General features: G+C 40.7%; 1 protein-coding gene across 2 annotated transcripts in view; it reads left to right on the forward strand.

The window, feature by feature from the left end:
* Positions 1–1,141: 1,141 nt before the first annotated feature.
* Positions 1,142–24,268, forward strand: part of PIK3C2A (phosphatidylinositol-4-phosphate 3-kinase catalytic subunit type 2 alpha) — a 90,774-nt gene continuing 67,647 nt past the window's right edge. For both annotated transcript variants that reach the window (XR_010600498.1, XM_005308697.5), the window contains exons 1-2: positions 1,142–1,286; positions 18,627–19,802. Coding sequence is in view for 1 of the 2 variants with exons in the window: in XM_005308697.5 (XP_005308754.2) it covers positions 18,693–19,802 (1,110 nt within the window). In the remaining variant the exon portion in view is untranslated. The remainder of the gene's footprint in view (positions 1,287–18,626; positions 19,803–24,268) is intronic.

Raw genomic sequence — 24,268 nt, forward strand, 5'->3', positions numbered from 1 at the left:
TCTTCCCCAGAAAGCACACTCAGTACCCTTCCTCCACAGCATGTGATAAAGGAAGTTCTTTGTATTTGTACTGAACTGCAGCTCCGGAGAAGGACATGTTTGTTATGCAAGTTTCCAGTAATTCTGAAAATTCTTACGTAGATCAGACGATAAGAAAAGGAAATTAGGTTGAGTAGCACCTCCCCCTAAAATCTATGCATCTCTTTCGATATGGCAATTCATTTTGATGACAATATCCAGCCTTTACAGCCTGGTCGAAGATTTTTAGGTTAAATTAAATTGAAGGCAGTCTTTAAAATATGTCCTTTTTGATGCAATGTGGTTTTCCACCAGATATTTAAAATCTCCCTCAGTTCTTCTGACACAGCCTGTGCTGTTTGTGCAATGACACAATAGGCATTTTCCTGCCTGTGCAGCTCATTGATTTCAAGGGAAAATTTTCACAATGGTCTTTCTTGAGTAGTGTTTGCAAGCTGATTGCATGTTGTTCATACAAGGGATGGCACAGGCCAGTTTGTCCCAGGCCCTATTTGAGAGGGCCCCCAAACTGAGAGGCAGTATGACCTGGTGTGCAGGGTTGCATTGCCACTCAGCTTGGGCCTGGCAAAACATTGACAGAGGTTGCTGGTTACTTACTGAACTTTGGCCCAGCAGCCCCTTGATTGATGGTAATATGACCCCTAAAGCAAATGTAGTTCAGTTGTGCATACCATGTGAAAAATTTCTGGCAGGGATTTTTGTTGCTACAAAATACGCAGGCTCTGCAGAATGTAGGATACCCTCAACATGAGCCAGGCTGTCTAAGCTGGAACATGGAATCTGGCCCCTCCCCAAATCACCATTACAGGAACCAGCCTGTTGGGTATGGGGGTTGGTTCCAGTATAAAAGGGAGAAGCTGCGGCTGGCTGCCCTGCCACCTTCCCATGGTGTTGTGAGCAATAGGCCATGGTCCAAGTGACTCAGCCCCCCGGTCATTACAGCCATAAACAATGACGTAACAATAAGAACACATGTGTGAGCTCACGCAGAGCCCCACCCTTGCGCAATAGGCCACGCGCCGCCCCCGCCCTTATCACCCCTTTCCCCGCCCCCCATCAGAGTCGCTCCTCCCCCTGCTCGTCTCTTCAGCGCCTAGCCTCCGCCTCCAGGGGGCGGGCTCACGGGCCCGGCCGGAAGTGAGCGCACGGCGGCGGGCTCGTCCCTCCAGTGACTTTATCCGCGGCGGCGGCGGCGGCGGCAGCAGGGACGGGAAATGGCTGTTGCCGCGGGGCAGCGGCGCGGCGAGGTGAGAGCGGGGCCGGTAGCCGGGACCCCTGGCCCGCGGGGTGGGTCTATCTGCGAGGCGGCTCGGTGCCGGCGGCTGGCCCTGTGCGGTATCTGGGGTACCCGGGCTCGCCCTTTTCCCGGGGCTGGGGCCCCTGCGGCGCTGGCGCCCCTCCCGCCGGGACCCCGGCATTGCCGCCCCGTCCCGCAGCCGCCAGGGCGCTGTGCCCGGGGCCTGCCTGGCTCCTGCTCGGGCGCTTCCCCCGGGGCTACGGCCAGTGAGGCTGGCGCCGAGCAGCTGCCTGCATTCAGCTCTCACCGGTGCCGTGCGGGGCAGTTGGACTGGCCGTGTCGGCAACTCTCGCTGCCTCCCCCCGGGCTCGGGCCTCCTACCGCCCTTGGTGTCTGTCCTCCGGGGCTCCGGATGCTGTGACCCCTCCGGGTGACTTTCCGCCTCGCAGGGGCGGGCCGGGCCCGGGACGCAGCGGGGCATCCCGGCACAGTTAGCCCCGGGTCTGAAGCCATCGCTGTAACGTGCTTTTCCTTTACGTGGGTTCAAGTTTGCCTGGGGGGTGGCTGCCCATAAACTGCCACGTAAAAATACCTAGTAACTTCTCCCTGTTAATTGCATTATTTCAAGCGGTAGAACAACATTTATTTTAATCTCAAGATCTTTATTGCAAGATCTCTTGAATAACATTTTGCATTTATATAGTATCATTCACTCCCAAGGATCTGATTGCATTTCAGAGAGTGTATATGATGTCATGGTTGCTACCTTGGGTGGACTGGAGGGGTAGGTGTTAACTGGTATCTAGCTTAACGAACAACCATGAAAGCAAAAAAAACTTTGGTGCTGCATACTGAATCAAATGTATATTCTTATGTAAAGTACAACCCCCCCTCCTCAATGCCAATGTAGAGTATATGGGATCTAAGTTGTTATCGCCAAAACCACAAAAGTTAAACTGCATTTAACTTGGTTTATTGTATCATGGATGGCTGAGGAGCTTAACTGATCACGTGTTGGTATTTGTTGTTCCAGTTAAGTTGAGCATTTCAACTCTGATTCTTAAACCACTAAGTTCCCTTTTTAAATTACTTTTTAGACATAATCACTTTCCCCTTTGTAATCATAGTAGTCTATGTACTTTCATCTAAGTCTTATTTTTTATTGAAGCCAAGAAAATATAAAACATGCACATGTTTTTGGTAGTATAAATAACTTTTTTGAAGATTGTCTAGTGCTTGGGGAGGAAAGATGGGCAAAGAGGACACTAGCAAGAAAATAACTGGAAGAGGGAAATATGGAAGGTTGAAGAAAGGAAAATTAGTCTTAATGATGTTTATAACTACTGTGTTAAATGTGCTCCCAAAAACAGTGAAATGAAAGTGATGGTGTTTTGTTGACTAAAGAACTAAGGTGTAAAAATAACTAATGTATTTCGGTAGAGGAGAATCTCCTATTTTGAAGAAATGGGTGGATGTAAAATAACTGGAAATCCTAATATTTGCAGAGGAGACCTTTACAGCTCCTATTGAGAATGTAGTATGTGCAGCAATCATGAGTGAAATCCTAAAGAAAATGGAAGGGAAGGATAAACTGTAAGGGGGAAAAATTAAGTTACAAAAAGGGAAGTACCTTGTGGTCCACTGATAATGCTTGTTAGTTCAGAATGGAGTTCAGCCCTCATTCTGGCAGAGGCTGTTTGCTTTTCCCTGTAATACTTCATCACTTTATCTCAGTAGTCTCAAAACTTTTTTGATTGTGCACGCCTATCAGTAAAAATTTTTTGAGCATGCACCCCTGCCATGCCGAAGCATGCCCCTCCAAAAAGCGCTCCTCCTGCCGTGCACCCCCAAGGATCCTCTTGCGCATCCCTTGCAGATTAGACCTGAAAGAGAGGTTTCTGTGGTGGCCTTGAGGGAGAAAGGTTTCAGAGTAGCAGCCGTGTTAGTCTGTATCCGCAAAAAGAAGAACAGGAGTACTTGTGGCACCTTAGAGACTAACAAATTTATTAGAGCATAAGCTTTCGTGGACTACAGCCCACTACAGCATATGCATCCGAAGAAGTGGGCTGTAGTCCACGAAAGCTTATGCTCTAATAAATTTGTTAGTCTCTAAGGTGCCACAAGTACTCCTGTTCTTCTTTTTGAGGGAGAAAATAAGTTAAACTTAATTATGTTATCAGGTCCTCTCCAGAAAAATGGAGAGGGACAGAGGGGCAATTGAAGGCAGGAGAAACTGAAATAAAGTGCAGTGAGGAAGGATGAGCATGAATAAAGGAGTGATGGAACAAGGAAGCTGCACTGAGTATATAAAAAAAAAAAAAGCCTGGTGGAAGAAGGTTAGACCCAGAGAAACAAAAAAATGAATGCTTGCTTTTAAAGGGGTGAGGTAGTCAACAGAAAAATGACCAACAATCTAATTGTGGTGCTTTTTAAAGGAGCATAATCACCTTAAAATGTACTTCAGTCTGAAAATGGTTTACCTGCTCTTACTTCTAATAACACATAGAAAAAATCACAGTAAAGAGATTAGACAACAATTTTTTTCCCCCAGTTGGCTTACTTTAACTTAAAATGCTTTATGTAGTGAGTTTTGGATCAGTTTTGATTTCATTTAAATCTTGATCCTGCTAGCGGATTGTCTGTGGTGATCTGTGTCCTCAAGGAGTACCATTGTTGATGGGGCTCTGCGGGGCATAAGGGTTCACCTGCACAAATCAACAAAAATAAATGTGGGAGGAGAGTCTAGTCATTTTTCCCTTTTGTGTGGGACATTCAACAGTAATCAAGAAACAAGCTACTTAAAAATAGGAAAATATGATTTTAAAACCACAAAAATTGTCACAGGTCTTTGGGAGCAGATTTAATACCTGAAATTTCATTTAACTTACTCTTCTTCTCTTTAAATTGACTGGATTTGAAATTGATGGTGTTCCTTACCCTCGATTGCTAGTTAAAACTAAAATAGTATCTCTATCTGTAGAGCCCCATGTGGATACAAATTTTGTATCGACATCCGATCTGCGTTCTACAAATATGGCCCGTGTATAGCTACATCCGCGGATGTGGATATCCACAGATATAAAGTGGATTGCTGCAGATTTGCAGGGCTCTAGATTGCTACTACCAATAAATAGCTTCATGCAATTGACGAGTTTTTGTTCGACCCATTGTCAGTTCCTCATTGGGTAATGTCTCTGTGTGGTCCTTTAAATACCATCTGAATGTAGTAAACTGGGATTTGAAATACATTTTAACTCCTAGAATCAATATCACTGAACTCCAGTCAGAAAAGTACATTGAAATGGAATGTTAACTGTTTTTTGGGGGTGTACCCCTATAAACCTTTAAATGAAGTTTAATGGCAACGTATAAAGAGTTAACAATTCTTGATGTAGTAAACAATCAAGTGTATGGGGTTCGTTTTTTCTTTAGAATTCCAAACCCCACCCTGTAAAATGCAATATTACATTTTGAATTGAACCTACTGAAGTAGAGAAAAAGTTTGTCTGAATTTTGAGTGACTGCCTTTCATATCTATGGTTGGAGAATTTACTGTAGCATTCCATTTTCATTGGGGAAAGTACAGCAAAGTTTGAAAAAAAATTGTTAAAGAATATAAATCAGTTGCATGGATGTGTAGATCTAATTAACAATTTGCTGTACATATTTAAAAAAAATGAGGAAATGGATTTTTAGCTACTTGGCAAGGCTAGATAGAGTTCATTATTTATCCCACAACAGTCAGTGACACAACCTCTTAATACAGTACTCTTTGTACTTTTTTATACATCAAAAAGGGTAGTTGCGGTATCTTTATTGCAGGAGAGTGAAGAAGTCTGGATTCTAGATTTGGCAAGTACGTGAAGGAGGAAATATTTGCTAAATGTACTTGTAGTAATGAAATCTGCACATTCTGAAAATGATTTGGAATCAAATGTTGGCTTTTCAAAGTGCATATGATGAAATTTTTGTGGGAAAGCTTATCCACAATAACGTAACTATTTTAATGTGTAGTGCTTATAATATACAATGCAGATTTCATAAACTCTGTAGCAGGTGTGAAGGAAGTAGGTGGCTCAGGACATTTGCAATAGGATATACTGTCATCAGTTCAGACCTAGATGTCAATAGTGTTATCACTGTGTGGTTACCTTGGTGAAATGAGTTGGTATAAATTGAGTTCATAGCATACAAGTTTCAAGATAGCTTCACTATTTTGGTACCTCCACAAGTAGCTGGCATGTGGCTTACTCCTGGCTTTTCTGGTTGAAGTGCCTTGTTAGCTTTTCTCAAAAGCTTGTAGCAATCTGGGACTCCCTGGGGTAAAGGGTATTTTTTGAACAGTAAGGTTTTTTTTTTTCTCATGTTTTTTCCCTACTTGTGAAGTTTTCCTGCTGTAGAGAATATCTTGCTATAAATTGCTTGCCATTTGGTTAGTCCTCTCTAGTGTTTTATTGCTGCATATTATTCTGTACGAGTTTTCTCCACTATCTCTTAAAGGGGCAATGATAGTTTTTCCTTAAACAGGAAAAGTCTGTACATTCTTTAAATTCAACCTAAGCCATCATTATGTGTTCAGCAAATGCACAGTAGTTTAATTCTGTGATATTTAAAAGCAAAACAACCATAGGGACTACTTTAAAAAAAAAAAAAAAAAAACCACACACACAGCCTAAGGCCTTGTCTACGCTGCCACTTTACAGCGCTGCAACTTTCTCGCTCAGGGGCGTGAAAAAACACCGCCCTGAGCACTGCAAGTTTCAGTGCTGTAAAGTGGCAGTGTAGACAGTGCACTAGTGCTGGGAGCTACTCCCCTTGTGGAGAGCTCTCTTCCAGTGCTGGTGCTGCGACTACATAGTCACGTTAAAGCGTGACCATGGCAGCGCTTTAACGTTGTTAGTGAAGACATACCCTAATTTTATTTTCAAGAAACTTGGGCTATTGTACATCAAGGCATTACTTTAAAAAGAAGGTTGGACATGTACCTATAATTTACCATCAGTATTTAGTGCTGGAATTTTTAGAACTTTATTGGGTGGTCAGATTGCTGATAGTTGTAAAGTTTCTCTTAGAAAATGACTGATAAATAATGTACACTGCATTTGAGTGTACCGTTGTGTACCTCACTGAAATGAATGGTTATAAATAACAGGTTAAATGAAATTGTGATCAATACCTCATATTTTGGGACAGGAAATTGCTGTCCAACTCTGCTTAAGTAGATCAAGAATGTTAAATGTAGTGTGAGCAGCTGGTGATTACCTCTGATTGGGGTAATAAGATTTCTCTATAGAAAAGACATCCTTGTAATTCCCAGTTAATTTTTTTTAATCTGGATTTGAGAAGTTTTCAGTTTGTTAGAAGTTTAAAATTCTGGAAAAATGAAAGTACTCTGGAATTAATTATTCCTTATTTGGATTTTCCACCTAAAATTATAAATTCATTCCTAATCTTCTCAATAGTGACATTGCTGTTAGAATGTTGTACACTGTTACAATTTTCCTGTTTTGGTAGGCAAAACATAATATATTGTAACTTAGGGAATATCATGTTCCTACTGGGTAGCCTTATCTGTAGCAGATAAGTTTAACATTTCATCTTGCAGTTTCCTCGCAACCTTAATATTGATACAGCTTTTAAAATATTACTTTTCTAATAGTTTTATAAAATGATCTACTTGGAGATTAGTATTGAGTAAACAGATAAATGTCAACGTCTGATGAATGTTTTTTGTTAAAGTATTGCTTGGGGGAAATACTCAGTTAGTTCAGAGCCATGAAAACAGGTTGCATAATAGTTGGCAGATATATGGCTTAGTAAATCTAATCAAATAGCAGTACACTTGCTGTAAATAAGTTTATTCGCTCTCATTGCTAAAGACAGATTAATTCAGTTCTGTCAATTGGAGAAAAAAAGAGCAATTTATTTTTTGGATGTTGTTCAGTGTGAAATTCTGCTTCCATATGCTGTCTTTGGAATCTATAGCAGAAACAAAACAAACAATTAGGTACTTCTTTGCTCCTTCCCCTTTGATAGTGATGTGGGACTCAATGATCCTCTGAGTGCACAGGAGCAGAAAACCTGCTGTCTTAACATAGAGGGGCCATTTTATGGCATCCTGTCTCTGGCTCCACAGAAGTCCCTTTCTGGGTGCTATACCTGGATTAGATTTTGTGGGTGGGTACAGGCTCAGCCACTCATGCTGTGATCTGTTCCCACTCCATGGTGTGTCTGTGTCCCTGTGGGAATTAATGCTGATCCCATCAGCTTTATGCATTTTAACACTGGAGTTGCCCTCAGGTGACCCTGATGCCTCTTTTTCCCTGCTGCTTTTTTTGGGATGGGAATGGTTTGTTTTCTCTCTCTTTTGGAAGCTTTGAAATGGGGGTGACCATAGAGTTAGAACTATGCAGCGGAGTGACTGATACAACTTCTCCCGGAAGTGGAGCAAGGAATCAAAGAAACCAGTTACGGTATTTGCCTTGTAACTTTAATCAGACTTGCTTGTTAGATCTGTTTGTAACTAGAACTGCATCATTGTCTATTGGTTGTATCCTTCAAAGGTGTTGGAGATAATATGTACAACAGATACAGCCCAGAGCTATGTTAACATAATTGATGCTAATGCATAGACAAAGTACACAGGTGTCTTAGTTCAACTTCAAATGCAGGGGAAAATCAGCAAAGTGGAAAAGGGAAACTGTCAGATTTTATTTTCAAATAAAATATTGCAATCAATTAAATAAAAAAAAAACCATAGGTATTTGACAAATGCCATTTAAGTATTTGGATGGAGAATTGTGCTCTTGAAGGCAAATAGGTGAAGTACCTAGCTTAGAACTACATTCTAATGGTATTGGCTTCAGTATATCGCAGTAGTTGAGATCAGAGCAACAATTTTGAGTCTTTTGGGGTTATTTCCAGTGTTTGGAAGACTTGACTGAAAGCACAGTTACACCTAGCTGTTAGCTAGGCCTAGAGCTTCCAATGAATTCCAGTTGTCAAACACCTTTCATGAATTTTTAACACAAGATCAGTAACAATGCAGGCATCTCTCATTTTTCTTGCCTCTGGGATTTGAATTTAAATACAATGCTGCTGTGAATCATAGAGCCTGAGAAAAGAGTTCTACTCTGATCACTCACCCTTCTGTTTGCAAATCTTGCGGAAGTTTAACTAGGTACTCTTAATTGCCTTCCGAATTTGATAAGTTACAATTTTAGGCATTTTTCACTCTGGTATATAAGAGAATTTTTGGCAGATGTTGTGCAGTCCACATTCAAAACCAAGTTAGACAGTCTGTTTTGTATTAACTCAAATTGAGGGAGCATTAGCTGTGATACATTAATCATATGAATTCAACATTAAAATGTTGGCATACATGAAATCAAGTCCTGTTAAAGCTATTGCAGTCCCATCAAGTGCATCTGATTTCCCCCTCTCCCCCCCCCCCCCCCCCCCAACTACTAGAAAACTGCAGTCCAGTTATAGCCAATGATGCAGAATCGGAGAACAGGTTTAGACATTTGGTTTGGCTTTCTGAATACCCTGTCTAAAGACAAGCCTTGAATGCTGTGATCAAACTAAGTGTGTGCACAATGACACAATGTCTACCTGGCAAAAATAAAACTATAAAGGAACTCTGACTTCCATTAATATACTTCTATCCTAGCCTTTCTTGGCTATCAGATGTAATTGGGTTTTTCTGTCGGTGAAAGTATGCAACTGTTGACTAGTTCATTGTATGAAAGTGATTCATGATAGAAGATCTTCTGAACTTGTAAAGTCATTAATAGACAACTTTTTCTAAGGATGGGCTCTTTTATATGTTGGTAATCATGGGTATGTTGCCACAGATGTGTAGGACTGCACCGTCCTTGAGAGCCAAGATATTGAGTGCTGATATCAAACCAGGGCCTAAAGATATCCACTTGCCCATGGAGAATGGGAAGCTTTTTCTAGGAAAAGTATGAGTGTCTGAGTTATCAATTTGTTCAAAACTTAAGCTTTACTTATTTAAATCCCTTTAATGTTTGAAAATAGCTTGTGTAAACTGATGCAGTTTTGATGAATCAGAAAGATATTGCATTGCTTCTGCTGCTCTTAATTTTTCCAAGCAGCACCAAAGTGAAAATCATGTAATTCTTGACAGTTGCTGCTGACCAAAGGGTTCTGAATAGTGCCAATGAGTATGCTGAATCTCATTAGCTTTCCCAAGCAACAGCAGAATAATACTTGAACTCAAAGCAATTTTCCTGCTGCTATTCAGGAGAGTCCGGGCAAGAGTGAAACTGTTACAAATCGTACCAATTTCACACTGTGACGTTGTGCAGTCTATATGGTTTTATAAAAACTTGATAATAAGTCAATATAATGTAACTGAGATAGTTTTAGAGAAAATACGGTAATAAGTGAATGTAACGTAACTGGGATATGCTTCATGCAAAAGATCTATTGTAAGGTATCATTACAAAGCTTATAATCTACTGAGTATGATCATCTGATTTGTATAAATGTACCACTCTTGTATCTAAAACTAGAAATATAAAATGTAACTCTGAGGGCCTATTGTAATTGTGTAAAGTGTGGACCATTAATGATGGTTTGGAATCTTGATGACTCCCATTGTCTGTAGATAGCTGTATTTACCTGTGAGTCTTCCTGTATATGTGTGTGCTGGCAAGTGAGTAATGAAGTCTTGCAGTGACATGTGATCATGTCACCTGAACTGGAATCCATCTTTAACCTGGTGCTTTTCCAGTGAGGGGGGGGTGGAAACCTAGAGGGACAAAGGGTTCCCGCCTTATGCAAAAGATATATAAAGGGGGGAAGAGAACAGAGAGGGAGAGGAGCCATCATGAAGAATCCCCTAGCTACCACCTGAGCTGCAACAAGAGCTGTACCAGGGGAAAGAATTGTGCCCAGGCCTGGAAGGTGTCCAGTCTGAGAAAAAACTTACTGAAGCATCTCTGAGGGTGAGATTATCTGTATTCAGTTTGATTAGGCATAGATTTGCGCATTTTATTTTATTTTGCTTGGTGACTTACTTTGTTCTGTCTGTTACTACTTTGAACCACTTAAATCCTACTGTCTGTATTTAATAAAATCACTTTCTATTTAGTAATTTACTCAGAGTATGTATTAATACCTGGGGGAGCAAACAACTGTGCATATCTCTCTATCAGTGTTATAGAGGGCGAACAATTTATGAGTTTGCCCTGCATAAGCTTTATGCAGGGTAAAACGGATTTATTTGGGTTTAGACCCCATTGGGAGTTGAGCATCTGAGTGCTAAAGACAAGCACACGTCTGTAAGCTGCTTTCAGGTAACTTGCAGCTTTGGGACAGGAGATTCAGACCCTGGATCTGTGTCTGGAGCCAGACAGGAGTGTCTGGCTCAGCAAGACAGGGTGCTGGAGTCCTGAGCTGGCAGGGAAAACCGAAGCAGGGGTAGTCTTTGCACATCTGTTGGCAGCTCCCAAGGGGGTTTCTGTGATCCAACCCGTCACACACACTATTACTCAGAGCTTTGTCAAGCAGTAGCAGTAGTGCCTGGAGTTTATTCAGAGGATGATCAAAAAGTACAGCAGGCTGGAGAAAGATAAAATAGTGGACACATCATTCTCATAGCCCCCATGAATCTCTGGTGGTGAGGAAGGGAGAGACCGAAGTTTCTCCCTTCTAGTAGTTGTGAGGAAAGGAAATGATGGATGTGAAGCTCTATCCCTCATCTCTGCACATCTATTTAACTAGCCAGCTGCTGGTATAAAAGATTGAGGGAACCAGGCACTGCATGCTGCCTCCTCAGCAACTGGTGTGAGAAGTAACTACAGGGTTAGCAGTCTGTGGCAAGTAGGTTCAGTCCTTCAGTAGGTGACGAGTAAATATTTTGAGAGAAACCTTTTCAGAAAACTGTATTTGCAATGTTCTGCTACCAAGAGAATTGTGAATACATAAGTGTGCACCATTTCAAAGCAGTGGGCACAACAGACATGCCGCTACCTTGCATCAATGGAGTACAGTACTCTATTTGCTTTCATAGAAAATGCCTTGATTGCAGAGGTGTGTAGAATAGAATAAAACGAGTTTAATTCACCACAGATTCCTATATGCTTCAATGATTTTTCTAACATTGTTGCTATGCCCCTTATGACTTATCTGAAATGTTCTTGGGGGAGTAGGAAAACTGGTGACCTTCTGAGAAGCTGTGTGACAGCCATAACAACTGTCATTTGGGACCATATTTTTTTTTAAAGCGTGCTGGGAAGGATGCAAAACATCTGTCTGGTACTAAAAAAAAACATAGGCATGTTTATGCAAACTGGTGATAGGATAAATTTACAAAGAAGTGTGTGCAACATTTCTCTTTAGTCTTCACAACTGAAGAATTCCATTAACATGTAAACATCCATTAGCATAAACTAGATTTAAGCCAAAGACTAGACTTTGGGGGAGGAGGGGAAAAAAGGCTTTATAAAACCTAATATAAATAGGGAACTCTTTCAAATTTTCAATTTAGTGTTCTATTTTTCAGCATTTCCATAAACTGTTGTCAACCCAAACACCACAGCAGAACCTGATGGCAAGTCTATGTTCAAGCTGAGCGAAATGTAAAAATAAACAGTATGAAGGGGAAAGTAAATTTAAAAGAAAATATTAGTAAGAAAGTAGGGCTGTCAAGCGATGAAAAAGATTGTGATTAGTCGCACTGTTAAATAATACAATATTATTTATTTAAATATTTTGAGATGGTTTTTCAACATTTTCAAATACATTGATTTCAGTTACAATACAGAATACAAAGTGTACAGCAGGGGTGCTCCACCGGCAGCACTCGCCTTTTTTTGGCGCCCGCCAGACGAAAAAGGTTGGGGATCACTGGTGTACAGTGCTCAGTTTATAATATTTTTGATTACAAATATTTGCACTGTAAAAAGATAAACAAAAGAAATAGTATTTCAGTTCACCTCATACAATTACTGTAGTGCAATCTCTTTATCATGAAAATTGAACTTAGAAATGTAGAATTATTTTTTTATATTATTGCACTCAAAAATAAAACAATGTAAAATTTTAGAGCCTACAATTCCACTCAGTCCTAATTCTTGTTCTCCTTTAGAGGAATCTTGCCTTTTTGAAGGGCTAAGATTTTGTTTTATCTCAGCAAGTCAATATTCTGGAGATGGAAGGGTGAGAGTTGTGCAGAAAAAGGGTGAATTCTTGATGCTGCTCCAGTTGTTTCTGGATTCACCTCCTGTCTGCAGAGAGTTTCATCTTAGAAATCTGCATTCAGTGCTTGAGGGTGGGGTGGGGGGAAGCAAGCAATGACTTGTGCAGGAGGAGGATCCAGGAGATGTCTTGCTGCTGCTTATGGAAAGGGTGGTTTCTGGTACCAGGATTGCCTCCTTTTACTGAGCTAGGTGGGCTCCCTTCAGCTGAGCAAGCCCTAGTTTGCAAGGGAGGGTAGATTATTACCCAAAGGACTCCGTATGCAGCAGGGGAAGAGAGGCTGAGCTTGCCAGACCCCTGTTCTCTATGGGTATCCCCTGGAATGAGAGCCCAGCCTGGGGTCACTGGAGCATGGTGTGGGGATGTCAGTCCCTGGAGTGAGGAGCCAGCCAGGGGCAATGGCACATGGCGAGGGGGTGGGTGTCAGTCCCCAGAGCGAGGGGGCTGGCCAGGACTAATGGGACACAGTGTGGGAGGGGTGTCGGTCCCTGGAGCTGGGGGGGCGTGGTGGGGTCAAGATCCCTACCTCTCCATTGGAGCTGGGATGGGAGCCTCTTCTTCTTCTCATTTCCTCTTCTCTTCCTGTCCTCTGGAGGTGGGTTGGGTTATTGGCTTGACCGGACACTGTGCAGCCAATGATACCATTCCTGCCCAGAGGTATGTGATTAATGCTGCTTAAAAAAATTAGCACATGAATTTTGTTTTCAGTTAATTGCAGGCATTAACTGTGATAGACAGCCCTACAAGAAAGTTTGTACACCTCTACCCCGATATAATGCAGTCCAATATAACGCAAATTCAGATATAATGCGGTAAAGCAGCACTCCAGGGGACGGGGCTGCTCTACCTCATTATATCAGAATTTGTATTACTGCAAGCGGTTCCTCCACGCGTGTGCACACACACATACACCCCGTTACTTGCTGTGGCCCTCCCCAGGGCCCCCCCCACCCCAGCTCACCTCCGCTCCTCCTCCATGGGAGGAGGCGGAGGCAGAGGTGAGCTGGGGTAGGGGGGCCACAGTAAGGGGAGGGGGGCACAGAGGAACCACTCCCCGCCCCAGCTCACCTCCACTTCACCTCCACCACCAGCACAACCTCCTCCTCCTCCTATGAGCACACCACTCAACTCCACTTCTCCGTCCCAGGCTTGCCGTGCCAAACAGCTGATTGGCACAGCAAGCCTGGGAGGGAGGGAGGCGGGGAGAAGCGGAGCGGCACGCTCGGGGAGGAGGCGGAGGCAGAGCGGAGGTGAGCTGGGGCAGGAAGTGGTTCCTCTCTCTCTACCCCAATATAACACAGTCTCACCTATAACACGGTGAGATTTTTTTTGGCTCCCCGGGGACTGCGTTATATCGGAGTAGAGGTTTATATGGATGTTGTGCCCCTTGAGTTATGCCTTAAATATATTCTCTTTGTGTATGCATGTAGTGTAAGGAACACACAGGAACCATATTCCTGCACTAGTATAGTGATGGGTGTTGAGGGCAAATCAGTTCAGTGAGAAATTTAGGTTGAAATTGTTGTATTTAAAGTACTGCACAGGATCTTTTCAGGGGGAATAAGGCAAAATGCCACATTTATTACTAATACATGTATTCATTAACACTGTATTATATGCATATAATATATTACACTTACACTCACTCACACACACACACACACACACACACACACACACACACACACACACACACACAAACCCATTCCGTCTTGTTACCAATTAGTTGCTCCCCTTAACTTCACTGGCCAGGTGAGTTAGATGGGGGAGGTGGTGGAGCCGGGCTTCTGCCGATCCGGATCGATGCTCCCATGTTGACAAGACGAGACCCGGGGTCCTCTGCAAGACACCTCACTTTTATAGCAGCTTTCCTCTTATGCAAATCTAGACCAGATTCAAACTCTGTGTCTGTGTCCATTGGTCCTTTGTGCTGCTTTTTTTTGAGTGTTGTTCCAATGCTGCAAAGAGGGTGTTTCCAAAAGAAGGTGCTTGCTTCTAACCCCCGAGGCCGTCGGTATGTCTGCTTGTCTTTAATGAGCCCACTTGACACGTTTTATTGTCCTTGGGTCTGGCTCCCAGCCCCTCTCCAACAGTTGAGGCTGTCTGGAGGTGCTGCCTTCCATGCCTTGCTCATTCACACCTCATTCATTCAATAGGGCAATTGATTAAGAGGGGGGGGGGGGAGAGTTCTTGTTTTACTGCTAGCAAAAAGAAATTTTTCTTCTATCTTATTCTATTCTTAGGGGCTATAATATTATACCAAGGGCAATGCAAAGTTTCTAAATGAGGCTTTGATACAAAGTCCCATGAAAACAGAGGTCACACGTGGGTAGACCCACCACAAGGTTATACGAAGAGGCACAATGTAAAGTTATATGAAAATTATCAGAGATTGATCTACAAAATCAAGAAGGAAATGGAACATAGACTAATCTGTAGCTATAAGGCTTGGAGGCAGCTAAATACAAATTTTTTAAATCTGGGCTCTCAATTCTATTGCAGGTTTAACATGCTGAGCCTGATTTATCCATTGCCCTGCACCTTGCATATCTCTGTACAGTGAGTGTGAAACACGACTGTTGGAAGCATTTTGTGTCCATTTTACACTCACTTTGCACTGGAATACAGAGCTACGTAAGGTTCAAAGCAGTGGGGGAACTGATCCACTTTTTTTTTTTTTTTTGTAGCGTGCATCTTTATAACTTATCATAAGCTGGTGGAGTGGATCAGCTGGTTTAGCAATCAAAATATTATTTAGTGCAAAGTTCTTCCTAAAGGCTTTATTGTGATGGACTTATAAAGTTTGTTACAAAGAAAAAACCAAAGGCCTTTGCTTCCCAACCCTGCTTAATTATTTCCTCCACCTACCCTTAGCAGTTTAACATCTAACCACAGAATTTGGGTAGTCTTTGCCCTAGCACAAACATAAAACATTTACTTAAAATAGACTTTGACACAATGTATTGTGCTTTGGGATGCCTTGTTGCATGGATTAAACTTTCAAATATGGTTTGCATGTGTGTTGTGAGTTTGACTTCATTTTTTAAATAAAAGGATATGAATTTGCTTTTATAATTTTAACACGGACCTGAAACTAAGGCGATTAGTTATAGGCATAAGAGGGAATCCTTCATATAAGAATTTTTTGGTTTTGGGAATAGGGAATGAAAATTAGTTTCAAGGACTTTTTCCCCTCTAGAACATAATGGTGGATTCTTAGCTGGAGGTCAGGAAAGCCACTCCCCTTTTTTCCATATGGATTTCTGCTCTGTACCACTCTCTCTTCCTCCACAGAAGTAATTGTGAATGTAAGAGGATTAATCATTTATGAAGAGCAGTTGATTTGTAGATCTATGAAACCATTTATTGATTTACAGACTTTTCATAGATCAGTAATTGAAATGTCGTAGTGTTTGCTAGCTGTCTGCAATACTTACTTGTGAGGCACTCTTATTGTTAATCTCAATTCAAAACTAAATCAACTGTAAATTCTTAAAAGCAGTGACTGCCTTGTATGTACAGTGCCCCATACCTTGCAGGCTCTACAGCAATTATTTATAATAAGCTTTTGGCACTGGATGTACTTCACAAAAACTAATTTGTTTGCTGCTGTAGCTTTCCATGTCAACTTCTGTCACAACAGGTGTTCTTTTAGGACATGTTGATTTCTCTCTGTGCCTTTTGAGGTGACCTGCAAAGGTATTTATAAAAATTGATCTTTTACTGCTTTCTAATGAATAAAGAAGGCCTGAAAAGTTCGACAACAAGAAGCCTTATTTTACCTTCATGTCAGGAATGTCAGTTCTGGTCTTGCTGGAGGGCTGGCTTGGGAGCCACAGGTGATGCGTATTCTCAACCCTTAACTGAAGAATGAGGGTGTAGAACCTTTGATTTCCTCTTTCCAGAATATTTGTCATTGAGGATAAATAGGTGTAATAAAAGCCTAAAGCAGAGCTGTAAACAGCTGCATTAAAAATCTCTTCGTGTCCTTTCCTCAGTTACCTCAAGAAGGCTCAGCTTTCACTCTTCTGGCTTACAATTTTATTTCACCAGTTGTCGTCTAGATTCATCCTGTGTAGAAAATCAACTTCTGATTTTAAAAACAGAATTTTTTAAAAGAGCAAAAGAAAAATTCATGTAAACTTTGTACATCATAAAGAACCAAAACCACATACAAGTCCAATTTTTGTTTCCCTTTGTACAGTTTATTTAGGTGCCTAATGCTCTCCATGTAGAGGGCATATCCAGCCCAGTAACGCTATGCTTTAAGCATAGCTTCACTGGTGTTTGTATAACCTCTTTGCAGAAACTCATTATTCATGATTTTTATCTTGCCATTTAATATGTATAATAGCTCAGCTGCTGTTGGTGAAAGTTTTCTGGCTCAGCAGCAAGTTGCCCATGTTTAACAGCTATAGAGGAAAGTGGAAATAGGTATAGTATGGTAAACACTGAAAATTCAGACTCAAGACCAGAGTCCTTGTGGCAGTCTATTGTACAGTCTATTTTTAAAATGTGTTCCAATTTATTAGTTAGTATTGGGAAGAACTGTCTAATGGTTTGAACCATGGGATTGTGAATCAAACACCAGCCTTGCCACTGATTTGCTCTCTGGCCTTGGGCAGTCATTTAGCCTCTCTGCCTTCATTTGTGTAATGAGGAATAATACCCACTTATTTTATATTGGTCTTATGGGAATTAAGTATGAATGTACCTAGATATGTTGCTTGTATGTGACAAAGCATTTTTAAATGCTTAATTTAATTATGATGACAAAGTATGATGAAACTCCTCCAAAGGCCATGAAATCCTTCATCGTGAGTTTAGTATTGCTAATAGTGATGCATCTTAAGTGTGGTACGCTGTGATCATCAACAGGGCCCTACCAAATTCATGGTCCCATTTGGTCAGTTTCACAGTCATGGGATTTTAAAAAATTAAATCTGAAATCTCATGGTATTGTAATTGTAGGGGTCTTGACCCAAAAAGGAGTTGGAGGTCACAAGGTTATTGTGTGTGTGTGGGGGGGGTTGCACTACTGCCACCCTTATTTCTGTGCTGCTGCTGTTGGTGGTGCTACCTTCAGAGCTGGGTGGCTGGAGAGCGGCCGCTGCTAACCAGGAGCCCAGCTATGAAGGCAGAGCCACCGCCAGCAGCCGCGCAGAAGTAAAGATGCCATGGTATCTTATTGCCACCCTTACTTCTGCGCTGCTGCTGGCAGGTCACCACCTTCAGAGATGGGCGCCCAGCCAAAAGCCACCACTCTCTGGCCACCCAGCTCTGAAGGCAGCGCAGAAGTAAGGGTGGCAATACCGCAGCACCCCCTCTCTAAAATAACCTTGCGGGGACCCCCCGCCTCTCCCACCCGCAACTCCCTTTTGGGTCAGGACCCTCAATTTGAGAAACACTGGTCTTCTCCTGTGAAATCTGCATACTATAGGGTAAAAGCACACAAAAGACCAGATTTCATGAGTGGGGAGACCAGACTTCACAGTCCGTGACCTGTTTTTCATGGCAGTGAATTTGGTAGGGCCCTAATCATCAGTCTGACATGTCCTTATTGCCTTGTTAAACTTACTGGTGGTAAACTGGAGCAGGTCCTTTTGGAGTGTGCATCGGGAACACTACCTGTCTTTGGTACTCAGGGTCCCTCAATACATTTGTGAGGGAGGGAATTTTCCCCATCTTACAGATGGCAAACTGAGGCACAAAGAAGGTATGTGACTTTGTACAAAGTCTCACAGATTTCCTGACTTGAAACCAGGTCTCCTAAGTTTTAGGCTACAGCCCTAACTACTGGACCAGCATTCACCTCCAGTCAAAACATAACTGCTCTTTGCATGACATTGCTGATAACATAATAAATTATTGCAAAGAGCCCAACAAAATTAAGCTCTGAACTGTGTGTGTTTATAAAATTTGTACCTAGTTTAACTACATAAATCCAGTCAGAATAGTAGGAAAGGTTTGTAACTGGTTAGAAATCTAGAAAATATGATATTCTGAAATGGATTAAATGTAAAGCTTTGAGTTTACATTTTACAGCTTAAACAGTTCTTTATGTACATAGTGTACAAATTATGCCTGTGCATGTCTTTCTAATTTTTTTTTTTCTGTTCAGGTCTACTGAATCTATTTTCAAAGTCAAGGGCCAAAGATTGTTAGGAAGAAGGGATTGATCTCTTAAATGGACATCTGCTTTCACGTTATGGCTCAGATATCCAGTAGCAATGGACAGCGTTCATCTCCTTCGTTGGGAACTGCAAGGACAAAAGATGTGGACAAAGAAGAGGCATTGCAGATGGAAGCTGAGGCACTAGCTAAGATGCAAAAGGAAAGAGTGGTAACTGGTAATAAGCAAACTTCTGAGTCTTTAAGCAGCACCAGACAAAAAGCACAAACTCATAATAAACAGGACCATGATCTCATGGTGTTTCCAGAGGCTGCTGCCAAAAAGAGGGTGGAAGATAAATTAAGCACTGTTGATATAGATAAAATGACCCATGCTGAATTAGAGAAACTGCTGCTAGATGAAAGTTTTGAATCTAGTAAAGTACCTGCATTACCAGCAACTCCTGTTCTGAGCCCATCATTTTCTTCACCATTTTATATTGGGCCTACTGGTCAAAGAGGACAGTGGACACCTCGGCTACCTGGGCCTGTGACTTGCACTTTACCTCCTATTTACCCATCAGCTTCTTACAATAAACAAGCTGGTGTATTTCAAAATGGCTTCCACATAAGCATGTCCACCTATCAATCTACAGAACCTGTTTATCTTAGTCTTCCCGGGCGGTCTCAATACATTTCATACCCATTGACAACTACTACACCTTTCCATCCACGAGGAAGCCTGCCCATGTATCCTCCAACACTCACGCCAGAAATGGCAAAAGTATTTGACAAAATAGCCAGCACCTCCGAATTCTTGAAAAATGGGAAATCCAGCACTGACTTAGAGATGACTGATTTTAAGTCTATAGTACCTAAACTACCAACCTCAGAAAACTCCAGTGATATTAGTAAATTTGATTGGCTGGACTTGGATCCTCTAAGTAAACCAAAAGTGGATAATGTGGAGATCTTGTGTAATGCAGAGGATGATGCAAAGGTGACTTCGAGTACAGTTGCAGAAGATCCATGGGATGCTGTGCTGCTAGAAGAAAAATTGCTAGTAACGTGTCATCTTGAAAGAAAAGTGAATGGGAAATCCACTGCTGGGGCAACAGTTACAAGAAGCCAGTCTTTAAACATTCGAACAACTCAGCTTGCAAAGTTACAGGACCAAACACCACAGGTATAATAAATCTTTCTAATACTGGTTACAATATCTTTCAAGATACTTGGATTAAAATTTGCATCTATGTTGTCCTTAATATAAACCATAAATGGAGTCTTTTTAAAAAGACTCCATTGGCAGGGATAAATCTTCAAATAAGCCAGCACTCATTAGACTGTTGTGTGTAACTTTGATGAATTTTGGAATAGTCAATACTGCTCTTTTAGAGTGATCCTAACTTAATCTAATCAATTTTGAGTAGTTGCCTCCTAAGAAGTGTTTGTGGTTCACTGAAGAAGTTGTGAAATGCATTTGCTATTCTGTGACCCCTTCAGTGAAAGGAAGAGAGTGATTTTGGGTGTTTTTAAAAAACAGTTTCTCTGTATGGTAACTCCTGTTGTAGTGATTGGATTTTTTTTAATGTTACATAAATTTTATAAAGATTAATTTAACCTGAGGGTCACGTAGTACATACATTTCAACTTTTAACTCTATAATTAAACAATAAGCATACTCAAACTGTTGCCCTTGCTCCTGGAACTCAGACACCTCAGTGAAAATTATATGCAGATAACCATATAAAGTTCCCCACATTCATGTTCAGAATGAAAATATCCAATAGCTGTAATGAGTAGCTGCAGTTTTATTGTCTTGTTTTTAAATTCTAGTTAACAAGTTCAACTTTGAGCATGCGTGTCACCAGTGGATTCTAATCTCTTCTAAATCACTCCTGAGGGCATGTCTACACTAGAAGCGCTACATCAGCGCAGTTCACTGCTGTAGCGCATCTGGTGAAGACTATCTATGCTGATGCTCTACTCTCACAACCCTGAGCAACATAAGTTAGATCAACTTAAGTGGTTGTGTGGACCTACCCTCAGAAACAGCTGAATTAGAACATCTGATCATTATGGACCAATTTGAGGGTCATGTAGTAATTTTTGTTGTCAGAAAGGGGTCGTGGTGCAATGAACCCATGGAATAGAGTGCAGAGGAGAGATGGGATTCCATCCTTTGTTCTCTCCTAAACATGTTGAAGATTTAAATGATCCAGAGCAACTTAACTGCTAATATATGCCATTGGCCTGACTTTCAGAGTTGCTGAGCATGCACAACTCCCTTTGAAATTAGAGCTACAGGTGGTCAAAACTTCTGACAATATCATAAGCAGGCAATAGGCTGCCTGCCCAGGCATTTATGTCAGTGAAAATTTACATTCCATACTTTCAAAATCAGGGCTGCAGTCCATATTGCACGATCAAGTGAATGATTAAAAACAAATAACTTTAACATTCCTCTTAAAGTTGATCTACCTGCCAAGAGAAAATATTGGGTGTTTTTATGACGTATAAAGTAGACACAAGTTTTGTGTTTTTTTTTTTTTTTTTTTTTTCTCCCTCCTCCCCCCCGCCCCCGAAAGTTCTTTTACTTTGATATATCAGTATGTCAAGTCTAGTCCTCTTCCCCTCCTTTTTTTTTTCCTTTTCTTCTGGTTGGAGGATTTAGTGGATAGCTTAAATCAATTACCACTAGGGATGTCAAGCAATTAACAAAATTAATCACGCAATTGAAAAGATTAATCGTGTGATGTTAAACAATAATAGAATACCATTTATATAAATATTTTGGGATGTTTTCTACATTTTCCAATATCTTGATTTCAGTTGCAACACAGAATACAAACTGTACAGTGCTCACTTTATACTTATTTTTATAATAAATATTTGCACTGTAAAAATAATATTTTTCATTTCAGTTAATACAAGTACTTTAGTGCAGTCTCTTTATCAAAAAAGTTGAACTTACAAATGTCGAATTATGTACAAAAAATAACTGCATTCAAAAACAAAACAATGTAAAACTTTAGAGCCTACAAGTCCACTCAGTCCTACTTCTTGTGCAGCCAATCGTTGAGAAACAAGTTTGTTTACATTTGCAGGAGATAATGCTGCCTGCTTCTTAGTTACAATGTGACCTGAAAGTGAGAACAGGGGTTCGCATGGCACTGTTGTAGCCAGCGTTGCAAGATATTTACATGCCAGATGTGCTAAAGATTCATATGTCCCTTCATGCTTGAACCACCATTCCAGGGGACATGCGTCCATGCTGATGGTGGGTTCTGCTCAATAACCATCCAAAGCAGTGCAGACCAGTGTGTGTTTATTTTCATCATCATTTTATTTTATTTTATTTTTTTATCATCCGAGTCAGATTTCACCAGCAGAAGGTTGATTTTTTTTTTTTTTTTTTTTTTTTTTTTTGTGGTTCACGTTCTGTAGTTTTTGCATCAGTGTGCTCTTTTAAGACTTCTGAAAGCATGCTCTACACCCTGTCCCTCAGATTTTGGAAGGCACTTCAGATTCTTAAATCTTGGGTTGAGTGCTGTAGCTATTTTTAGAAGTCTCACATTGGTACCTTTGCGTTTTTTCAAATCTGCAGTGAAAGTGTTCTTAAAATGAAAAACATGCTGGGTCATTATTCGAGACTGATATAACATGATATATATGGAGAACGCACATAAAACACAGAGCAGGAGACATACAGTTCTCCCCCAAGGAGTTCAGTCACAAATTTAATTAATGCATCATCAGAATGGAAGCATGTCCTCTGGAATGGTGGCTGAAGCATGAAGGGGCATACTAATGTTTAGCATATCTGGCACGTAAATACCTTGCAAAGCTGGTTACACAAGTGCCATGCGAAAGTCTGTTCTCACTTTCACGTCACGTTGTAAATAAGAAGCAGGCAGCATCGTCTCCCATAAATGTAAGTTTGTTTGTCAGTGATAGGCTGCACAAGAAGTAGGACTGAGTGGACTTGTACGCTCTAAAGTTTTATATTGTTATGTAACAAACAAATTTTATATTTGTAAGTGGCGCTTTCACGATAAAGAGATTGCACTGTGGTACTTGTATTTTACAGTGCAAATATTTGTAATAAAAATATAAAGTGAGCACTGTACACTTTGAATTCTGTGTTGTAATATAAATCAATATATTTGAAAATGTAGGAAAAACATCCAAAATACTTAATAAATTTCAATTGGTATTCTATTGTTTAACAGTGCGATTAAAACTGGGATTAATTTTTTTGTGTTAATCGCATGAGTTAACTGCAATTAATCGACAGCCCTAGTTACCACAGAAATGTTACCTTTGCTAAAACTACGTTCCTTGGATAACAAGCTATATAATTAGCAGACATCTTAAAGATGTATAGGATTTCTTGTTTTAAACTGCTAGGAATATGTAGCCATGTGAATAGTTTTAAATCCTTGCTGGGTGCTATTAAATTTACTTTAATGTGAAAAAAATTAAGAAATCAGTTCATAAGCCGTTTACTATTTTCCAGTATTGCTAGAACTTTAATCAATGACTCTTGGCACAATGTGTCATGAATGCTGAGGCGAGGCAATCATTTAAAATATTACTACATTGATTCATAATAATTCATGAAGATATACACTTCTTTCAGCAACTGGTGACACATGTTTGCCAAGTGTATTTGCTTTATTTAGTTTATCTCCAGGAAAAAGATATTAGCTTGGTGATTTAGACTTTCAAGTGTCACTGTGAAAGTGCACTAAATCAAAAACTGGTCATACAATGGCATTATAAAAATCAGTGGTGTCGCCATCTGAGAGGATATTACAGAATTAGAAAGGGTCCAGAGAAGATCAATGAGAATGATTAGGAAGGTACATGACTTTCACATAAAGAGATTGAAAAGGCTGAGGTTGTTTATCTTGAGAGAGGACATGATGCAGGTATACAAAATAATGAATGGGGTAGAGAACATAGATTGGAAGCTTTTGTTATCCTTGTCCCATCATAACATAAACAGGTGACAAATTCAAAACTGAAATGTTTTTCCCTCATTGCATAACTAGACTGTGGGAACTCATTGTCACAGGATGCTGAGACTAAGATCTTACCAAGATTTAGAAGGAATTAAATGTGTATAGGGTCGAACGACCAGAGTTGTTCTTTAAATAAAAATATTGGAAGTGAGATAAAACCTCGTGCTTCAAGCCTTAACTATTTTATTAGGGATTATGTTGAGACCTTTGTGGCAGGCAGATTATCTCCCATCTGCCTACTGTGGGGTTTCTTCTGCTTTCCATTGAAACAATCAGTGTTGGTCACTGTCAAACAGGGTATGTGACTTGATGGACCAAGGGACTGATTCAGTTTGGCAATTATACCTTTTGAAAGTGGCCACATTTGCTTTCCTGAGCTGCCATCTCTCCAGAAAATAGCCTTTCACTATAGAATTCCTCATACTTGTCAAAAGAGGCAATAAAATCTCTAAAGACTTCAGCAGAAAAAAATTCCTGCTATAATTCCCCCTTACAGTCTGGAAAGTCATCATTGTGGAAATTGTGTCCACAGAAAAGGGATTTAGAGGATTTAGTTGCAATACCAAAGTACAATTCTCAAAGCAGTCATTTGAATTTCATCATACACTATCCACACAACATCCAA

This window comes from Chrysemys picta, chromosome 4, assembly GCF_011386835.1.
Source record: "Chrysemys picta bellii isolate R12L10 chromosome 4, ASM1138683v2, whole genome shotgun sequence".
In the NCBI taxonomy this organism is placed as follows: domain Eukaryota; kingdom Metazoa; phylum Chordata; order Testudines; family Emydidae; genus Chrysemys; species Chrysemys picta.